The sequence below is a fragment of the Babylonia areolata genome, chromosome 4, assembly GCF_041734735.1.
Source record: "Babylonia areolata isolate BAREFJ2019XMU chromosome 4, ASM4173473v1, whole genome shotgun sequence".
NCBI lineage: Eukaryota > Metazoa > Mollusca > Gastropoda > Neogastropoda > Buccinidae > Babylonia > Babylonia areolata.
The window spans coordinates 29,692,961-29,702,960 of NC_134879.1; the positions used below are offsets into that span (position 1 = coordinate 29,692,961).

The window sequence follows — 10,000 nt, forward strand, 5'->3', positions numbered from 1 at the left end:
TCACAATGACATAATATCACTTTGCATTGTTTGTTTGTAATAAGTCAGCAGGAAGTCATGATAGTAGTCACCGATGGGGCGGGGGTGGAGGGGAGCATTGATTGAGGAGGGCGAGGAGGGTGAAGAGGGTGAGGAGGAGGGCGAGGAGGGTGAGGAGGGCGAGCAGGGTGGGGGTGATAATGGAGAGGAGAGTGAGGAGGCGAGGAGGGTGAGGAGGGTGAGGAGGCGAGGAGGGTGAGAAGGGCGAGGAGGGTGAGGAGGGTGAGAAGGGTGAGGAGGGTGAGGAGGCGAGGAGGGTGAGAAGGGTGAGAAGGGTGATGAGGGTGAAGAGGCGAGGAGGGTGAGAAGGGTGAGAAGGGTGGAAAGGGTGATGAGGCGAGGTGGGGTGAGGAGGACGAGGAGGGTGAGGAGGCGAGGAGGAGGGTGAGGAGGCGAGGAGGATGAGGAGGGCGAGGAGGGTGAGAAGGATGAGGAGGGTGAGGAGGGCGAGGAGGATGAGGAGGGCGAGGGGGGTGAGGAGGGCGAGGAGGATGAGGAGGGCGAGGAGGGCGAGGAGGATGAGGAGGGCGAGGGGGGGTGAGGAGGGCGAGGAGGATGAGGAGGGCGAGGAGGATGAGGAGGGCGAGGAGGGCGAGGAGGATGAGGAGGGCGAGGAGGAGGGCGAGGAGGAGGGCGAGACTGAGACACACTGGCAATCGTGTTCAGGACACAAGTGGGGATGATGGAAGAAAACAGACAGACGGAGACATGGAAACAGACAGAGGGAAAGAGACAGACACAGAGATACAGAGAGAGAGGGGGGGGGGGGGGTCGGGGGGAGGGGGCAGGGACAGACAGAAATAGAGAGTGATGGCACAAGGCAACGCACACACAGACACAGACACAGACACACACACACACACACACACACACGCACGCACGCACACACACACACACACACACACACACACACACACACACGCACACACACAAACACACACACACACACACACACACACACACACACACAGAGTAAGCAGAGCAAGCAGCAACAGCACGGTGAAGGAAACAAAAGTAGTCTGAAGGAACAGACAGAGCCCGGCGAGTGAGAGAGAGAGAGAGAGAGAGAGAGAGAGAGAGAGAGAGAGACGAGACAGAGACAGAGAGACAGACAGAGAGAGACAGAGAGAGAGAAGAGAGAGAGGAGGGCGGGGAACAGAGAGAGGGAGATAGAAAGAAAGAGAGACAGACAGACAGACAGACAGACAGAGAGTGGGGGACGGACGGACTGGCGGACGGACGGAGGAGCTGACTAGAGAAGGCCTGTAGAAGACATCTCACTAAGTAGACAGGGGCAATAAGCACAGCCCGCACCACGGGGGGTGGCGAGGGTGGGGGTGGCGGGGGGGGGGGGGGAGACTCACTCCATCCTCTACAAACGCCTTACCCCACCCCACCCCACTCCACCCCTAAATCTCTCCCACCCCCACCTCTAGCGAGCTACCAACACTCTCTCTCCATCCCTCTGTTTCTCCATCTCTCTCTCCGCCCCCCCCCCCCTCTCTGTCTGTCTGTCTGTCTATCCCTATCTCTGTCTCTCTCTCTCTCTCTTAATGTTATTTTTAATCCCTATTGACTTCGCACATTTTCTGTACTTCCTTGACATTTATTGCAATTTATTTGTTCGTCTGTCTGTCTCTTTTGTTTGTTTTATTTCACGAGATTACGGAACTCTTTTTCAAGCCGTGAAAGTGTACGTGCGTGCGAGCGTGTGTGCATGTGTGTGTGTGTGTGTGTGTGTGTGTGTGTGTGTGTGTGTGTGTGTGTGTGTGTATGTGTGTGTGTGTTATTTCTTCTCCCCCCCACCTTAATCTCTGTTACTTTATCTATACCCTTTCATCGCTGCTGTATCTTTTTGTTTTTTTTTAAACCATCTATCTAGCTTCGTTTTTAATGTTTGTCCTTCTTTCCTTAATGTCTTCTTCTTTGCGTTTGTCTGTCTTCCTTGAAACATCTTACTTCCTGTATCGTTCTTTCCATATCTCTTCGCCTTCTTATCTCTCCCCCCACCCTCTCTGATTCTCGTCTTTCTCCCTCTCATTTTCATCTCTCCAATCCTACTGTTTTTTTCTCTCTTTTGGTCTCCTTTAAAACATTTTTTTTTCTTTTCTACCTCATGTCTTCTGCTTTACGTATCTGTTCTCCCTCTGTCTGTCTCTCTGTTTGTCTGTCTCTCCTCCTTCCCCAGTGGTCTTTTCACTCCTATTCTTTCTCTCTGTCTCTGTGTATGTCTGTCTGTCCGTCTGTCTGTCTGTCTGTCTCTGTCACTGTCTGTCTGTCTCTCTTTCTCTCCGTTTTCCCTCTTTTCTTTTCCCTTCTATTCTTCTCTCTCTCTCTCTCTCTCTCTCTTTGTCACTCTGTCTGTCTGTCTGTCTCTGTGTCACTCTGTCTGTCTGTCTGTCTCTCCTCTTCTCTCTTCTTTCCTAACACATATTTTAACCCCTTCCGTGCTTCCCTTGCCTCCCCTCTCCAATATATATGTCAGAGATGGACTAGATGGAAAAAAAAAGAAAAGAAAAAAGAAAAACAACAACAACAACAGCAACAGAAAAACACCGGAAAAAAACCCAACAAAACACACACACACACACATACGCACACACACACACACACGCACAAAGCAACGAGGGAAGCAAGTTTAAGGGAGCCCAGCCCCCTTGTTCATCATCATCATCATCAGCAGCAGCAGCAGCAGCAGAAGCAGAAGCATGGATGTCGGTGTTTTGTGCATCACGCGTGCAGTCACTGTGACGGTTTCCAATCTCTCACTAACCCCCCCCCCCCCCCCCCAACCCCCACCCCCCCCCCCTTTCCCACCCCACCTCCACCTCCCCCTTTTCCATTTCCGATCCTTTCCGTACGTCCTTCCATCCATCCTTCCTTCCTTCCTTCTTCTTTTTCCTTTTTTGACGCTCTGCTCTGCTCTGATCTGCTCTGTTCCCTGTACTGCAACTTACTTCTGTCTGCGCCGATAACTCCAGCGGTAGCAGACAGGTTTGGGATGGTAAGTTGAAAAAAAAAGAAAAAAAAAAGAAAAAAAGTTCTGGTGGCTCCCCGTTCTATTCGCCGTTCTCTCTGCCGTCGGTCGGTAGGTCGGTCGGTCGGGGACGGGGTCGGGGTCGGCTCCGTCAGAAGGCGCTGCTGCGTGGTGAGAATGATGATGATTGGCATTTGATGGATCGCTCGTCAAGAGGCCCGGGACATGGGGTTGGCGGCTTCGTTCGCAACTGACAGCAAGTCTTTGTGTGTGTGTGTGTGTGTGTGTGTGTGTGTGTGGAGGGGGGAGGTTGTTTTTGTTTTTGCTTTCTCCTTTTTTTTTTCTTCTTCTTCTTGTGTGTGTGTGTGTGTGTGTGTGTGTGTGTGTGTGTGTGTGTGTGTGTGTGTGTGCATTTTTGCTGCTGTTGCTTTTTCCCCCTTTTTTTTTAAACTGGCTGTTGCTGTTTTGGGTTGTTGTTTTTCTTTTTTTCTTTCTGTTTTTTTTTTTTTTTTTTTTTTCTTTTTTTCTTTTTTTTTTGTAGCAGGAAGAAGAGGAGAAGCCGCAGAAAGGGGGTTAAGTCTGTAACTGTCTGTATGTCTGTCTGTCTGTCTGTCTCTCTCTCTCTCTCTAGGGGCTTAAGTCAGTAACTGTCTCTCTCCCTCACTCTCTCTCTCCCCCACTCTCTCACACACACACACACACACACACACACACACACACACAGGCCCTGTATACTATTTTCAGATCCCACCCACTCCCCCCCACCCCCACCCCCCCTCGCCCCCTCGCTCTCATTTTGTACACCTATTCTTTAAAAATCACCGGAAGTGTTCTTTTATTTCGCCGCATTTGATTTTCCTCAACTAGCATGCTGTTCTATCTACCTATGTCTTTTGTTATGTGTATGTAGGTATGTATCTGTCCATTTGCGCGCTAAGGATGGGTGGGTGGGGGTGGGTGGGGTGTGTGTGGGGGGGGGGGGGGAGGTAACTGGTCAGGGGGCGCTAACCGTGCGTCTGTCTACCCGCCTCTCCAAATTCCCTTTCAGTCTGCCTCGGAATCTTTCTCTGTTCGTTGCATCAATGTTTGTCTGTCTTCTGCCCCCTCGTCTGCACCCCCCTCCTCCCCTCTCTCTCCCCCCCCCTCTCTCTCTCTCTCTCTCTCTCTCTCTCTCTCCCCCCCTGTCTGTCACTCTCTGTCTTGTGAAAGACAATTCATTTTCTAGTAGGAATGAGTAGCATTGCTAACATGGTTCTGCTTCCAGCGCTCTTTGCTGATGAGATTGCTTCTTCCTCGACTTCTTCTTCTTCTGCTCTCTCTCTCTCTCTCTCTCCCAGCTATCTGTCTTGTCCTTTCCCTCTCCCTCCTCGCTTATCCCCTCCCCCTCCCTGCCACCACTCTCCCTTCCTCCGTCTACCCCCCCCCGGCCCCCTCCACCTCATTCTCTCTCTCATTCTGTCTCGTCTTTTCTCTCCGCCAAATCACTGTTGCAAAACATTTTTTTTCAATAATCATTGCACACGTTCTTTTTGTTATTGCTGTTGTTGTTGTTGTTGTTCACTGTGCTCTCTAGTTCTCTAGTTTAGAAGTTCACACATCAAACCCTTCCCCAGAAAGGCTGCTTCTATATATATATGTAAGTCAAACGTATGTCGGTTCATTACAGAATGTATTCATTAACTCCACCGAACCCTTGACTACTGCTAACTAAGTATGCTGGTTAGTAAGGTAAGGGCTGCCGGAACGCGCGCGCACACACACACACACACACACACACACACACACGGGTATCAGACAAGCGTGGAGACGAAGGCATTTCTAAACCCCACTACAACATAACATGACAGCCAACAAGGTTACTACTAGTGGAGAAACAAGACAGATCTCCACCACGGTCCGTCACCCCGAGACAAGACGCATCGCACGTGCCCGACCCACAGACTGTATCATGTCCCGTGCCGACCCCCCCCCCCCCCTCCCCTCCCAAACCCCCCAGTCTCCACGAGTCCGTGACCAACCGCTGACAGGCGCTCTGACTGTAAACCCTACCCCCACCAACCCCCCGCCCCCTCCTGCATCTGTCTTTCCCCATCTGATGCCAGACAAACTAACAGCCAGTCATTCCGTCAGTCCCTGGAAACTTGCCCCCCCTCCCTCCCTCCCTCCCGCCTGCCCCCCCCCCCCCCCCCACCACCACAACCCCCTTTGCTCTTCTAACTAGTTATCTATCCTCTTACCACTTCCCTTCCTTCCTGTCTGCACACCTTTCTGAGTTTTCAGTGTATAGGTGTGGTGGCAAAATGTACACTCACCGTCATTTTCCGGTAGGCATGGGAAAAAAATGTTCATTATATATCTTCTTTTTTTTTTTTTTTAACATACATAATCAGGAAGCTAGTCTTTAAAGAACACGATTCCTTATAAGAATAAATGTCGCGGGAAAAAAATACTCTATATCTGTTTGTGTGTGTGTGTGTGTGTGTGAGAGAGAGAGAGAGAGAGAGAGAGAGAGAGAGAGAGAGAGAGAGAGTGAGTGTGAAAGACACAGAGAGAGAGAGAAGAAGAAGAAGAAGAAGAAGAGAGAGAGAGAGAGAGTGTGTGTGTGTGTGTGTGTGTGTGTGCGCGCGCGTGTGCGTGTGTCTTCTGCTTTTTTTTTAATCTTTATTTTATTTTATTTTATTTTTTCAATGATCGTTCAGGCTGTTCGGTCTGTCTGATGATCACCGAAGCTGTACAATCTGTCTGGTTCCAGGGGCCATTTTCTCAACTCAGGATCAGCATTTCACTCCTACCCCATCAACCCTTTCCACCCCCTCCCCCCCTACCCCACCCCCTTCCCCCTTCTTTCTATCCCTGTTACCACCATCACCACCACCACACCCTCCCTCCTCCACGCCCTACTTTTTTTTTTTCTTTCTTTGTTTGTTTGTTGTTGTTTTTTTTCCCCGTAACTCTACAACCCCTTCAACCGCAAAAAAAAAAAAAAAAAAAAAAGAAAAAAAAAAAGAAAGAAAACAACAACAACAACAACAAAAAACAGAAGAATGTTCCCCCAATTCCACACATCCGTTTCAGCAGAAACCCTTATTCTCCCCGGCTCAACAAGTCTCAGTGAAGTCTGATCCTCCCCCTGCTGCCGAGTTGGCTTTTACAGGTAATAATTGGCAAAAATCTGGCACCACCACCACCACCACACCCCCACCCACCCCACCCCACACTCCCACTCCTCATCCCAACCTACCTCCAACCTCCCACCCCCCCTCCTGCGCCTCCTCCTCCTCCACTCCCCACACCCCCACCTCCACCTCCACCCCATTTCTTGCCGGTACAGAAACATCCTTTTTTTTGTTGTTGTTGTTGTTGTTCGCACCTGGTGTTGCCGCAGAGAAATAGGCAGGTAACGAAAATACCTGCACTCCTTGCAAGGCCGCGTTTTGCGGCTGCTTGCTATATCGCGAGCAGCTTCTCCGAAAGTTGGCCGGTTTAAGCTCTGAAGATTTACGACCTGTCGTGTGACAGCTATGCCAACTCGCCAAAAACCGCTTTAAATACCTTAATCAAGGGACGTAACTGTGTTTTTCCCTGCAGTCATTACTTCGCATGGGAACTCCTTTGGGTAATGCGTTTCAGATGATCCCCCAAAACAAGTTTTGTAATGAAATCGTTTTAGAAACCACTCCAACCTCTCGTGTTTTTTTTTCTGTTGTCGGTGTTTGTTTTCTTGTGTGTGTGTGTGTGTGTGTGTGTGTGTGTGTATTTGTGAACTGTAAGTACTCTTTCCGTGTTCCTCTCCCCCCCCCACCCACACACACACACGCACACACGCACACACACACACACACACACACATACTTCCGCGGACGCGCGCAAACGCATACATACATTTGATTCGTTTAGTTCGTTTGTTTGTTTGTTTGTTTTTTCGGCTAAAAATAAAATAAAAATTGAAGGAGACATACAAGTAGGAACATCTTGTGAGAAGGAGAGATAGTGAGAAAGGGAGGGAGAGTGAGAAAGAAAGAGGGGGGAGAGAGAAAGAGAGAGAAAGAGAGGGGGGAGGGAGAGAGAGAGAAAGAGAGAGGGAGAGAGAGAGAAAGAGAGGGGAAGGGAGGGAGAGAGAGAGAGGGAGTAGGGGATGAGAGAACTAAACAAAAGTCAACTAAATTTGGTTTATCATGAAACAAAAGAAAACGAAATTCCATTTAACCCAGAGCAATGAGATAAGAAATCGACATATTTCATTTTTGAACACAGACGTATGGAAAAAGAGTCAGACAGACAGACATACCTACACAGACAGACAGAATATCAAAATGAAAAAGAAAACTTTCTAAAAAAAAAACCCAACCCCAATAGCGTTCAATATATACCTGTGGAAATACCTAAAAATAAAAATAAAAAAGATAGTAAGTTTACAATCCACAGTAAAGCAGGCAAACAAAAATGGCTCCAAACACTTCACACAGTAAAGAAGGAGATTAAAATAAAGTAAAGAAAACAAAATGAAAGAAAGGCAAAAAAGAAGAAAGAATGGAGTAGTTAAAAGAAAGAAACAAAATCAGATTGCTGAAGCAAACCCTACTTCCTGTTTTAACACTCTATCCTTCTTTACTGTAATAGCCGACCTTAAAGGTCTTAAGGAGGCGCGCGCGCGCGCGCGCATGTGTGTGTGTGTGTGTGTGTGTGTGTGTGTGTGTGAGTATGTGTGTGTGTGTGTGTGAGTATGTGTGTGTGTGTGTGTGTGTGTGTGTGTGTGTGTGTGTGTGTGTGTGTGTGTGTGTGAGTGTGTGTGAGTGTGTGTGTATGTGTGAGTGAGAGAGTGAGAGAGAGAGAGAGCGTGAGTGAGAGTGAGCGTGTGCGTGTATATGTCTGTATGTGTGTTTGTCAGTGTGTGTGTGTGTGTGTGTGTGTGTGTGTGTGTATGTTTGTGTGTGTGTGTGTGTGTGTTTGTGTGTGTGTGTGTGTGTGCGCGCGCGCGCGCGTGCATGTGTGGGAGTTCGCTGACGTATTCATGTCTGCGGTTTTGGAAGACTACATTATTACAAGATTACAAAATAAAATACCAGCTACAGTTCTTCCATTTGCTTGACTCTGTATCCTGGCAGCAAGTTGTGGCAGTAATTCAAACATTTTATTTCTGAATTTCGAAAAGCCATTCCTCCCAACGAGCTTGTACAGCAGACACTATTCTAGTACGTACCCGTCATCTGAACAGAATAAAAATCACATGTGCAGAATGCAAACACTGACACTCGTACTCCCACTCTCCAAAAAGCGCCAGTCTTGGACACAGAATTCACTCATCTGGTTCAGCTCACCAAAGTAGAAAAAAAAATGTCTGTTTTATCTGAAAGGAACATCCGACCATATGTGTGTGCAAAGAACATTCTTTGACAGCGACCCACCCCATCAAACTAGTTACAGAAACAGCTTTCACAGGAATCGGAGCAAAGTTCACATTCCTTTGTGTACAAGGAAGAAGTTTTAATGACAGAAACCACCCACAACCCAATCAAATCACATCACCACAAAATACGCCTTTCCCCTGAGATCGTTCCCACAGTCGGATCGCATGTACACATTTGAAAAGAAACTTTGAAAGACAATACATCGAACGAAGATAAGAACTCCACCCCTACGAACAACGAAACCAACCTCCATCCACACAACACCAAGACTCCAGTATTGAAAAAAAAAATCATGATCTCAATGGCGAAAGCCCGTTAAACTCAACAACTCTACAACCACTGCAAACATCGTCGTTCAGAATTCATTGACCTGCTTCAACTACAGAAGAAAGGACAACCACGTCCACTGCAGACATCGTTCAGAATCCAGTGACCTATTTCAACTACAGAAGAAAGGACATCTACGTCCACTGAAGACATCGTTCAGAATCCAGTGACCTGTTTCAACTTCAAAAGAAAGGACATCCACGTCCACCCACTGAAGACATCGTCGTTCAGAATCCAGTGACCTATTTCAACTACAGAAGAAAGGACACCCACGTCCACTGCAGACATCGTCGTTCAGAATCCAGTGACCTGTTTCAACTACAGAAGAAAGGACACCCACGTCCACTGCAGACATCGTCGTTCAGAATCCAGTGACCTGTTTCAACTACAGAAGAAAGGACATCTACGTCCACTGAAGACATCGTTCAGAATCCAGTGACCTGTTTCAACTACAGAAGAAAGAACACCCACGTCCACTGCAGACATCGTCGTTCAGAATCCAGTGACCTGTTTCAACTACAGAAGAAAGAACACCCACGTCCACCCACTGAAGACATCGTTCAGAATCCAGTGACCTATTTCAACTACAGAAGAAAGAACACCCACGTCCACCCACTGAAGACATCGTTCAGAATCCAGTGACTTGCTTCAACACACACACACACACACACACACACACACACACACACACACACACACACACACAAGGACACCAACCTACCTTTCATCTGGAAGAAGTTCATGTTCTGGATGGTGTGAACGCAGGGGGTGTTGTCCAGGGTCAGCTCAAACTCGGGCGATACCCGGGGTGCCAGCTCCATCTCCTTGTTGAAGTTGATGTCCGCCAGTGACACCCGGTTGATGAGACCCGGGGACACCTGCCACACAGGAGAAAAAAAAATGGGGTGGGGTGAGATGACAGTGATTAGGATACATAGGGGTGTGGGGGGTGGGAAGTGAGGAGAGTGCGGATTGGGGGAGAGAAAACAAAAGGACACAGTGTCTGATGCTGTTGCAAACATCCTGGTATGCTTTGCTGCCCTGGTCAAGGAGTGACAGGCCACTCTAACAATCATAATGATGATGATAATGGTGATGACAGGTCACTCTTGACAATAATGACAATGATAATGGTGATAATAGTCGCAACAACAATAACCACAACACCAACAACAATAAGAAAAAACAACAAAGAGAGATAAAATGACGATGATGGTCGAAAATAATGATGGATTGTATGTTTGCTTTC

The 10,000-nt window shown here is 48.1% G+C and overlaps 1 protein-coding gene across 1 annotated transcript in view; it reads right to left on the reverse strand.

Annotated features, from left to right (window-relative positions):
- LOC143281646 (E3 ubiquitin-protein ligase TRIM9-like) overlaps positions 1-10,000 on the reverse strand; it is a 189,087-nt gene that overhangs the window by 73,680 nt on the left and 105,407 nt on the right. Inside the window, exon 4 of the mRNA XM_076586893.1 lies at positions 9,473-9,629. Coding sequence (XP_076443008.1) covers positions 9,473-9,629 — 157 coding nt within the window. The remainder of the gene's footprint in view (positions 1-9,472; positions 9,630-10,000) is intronic.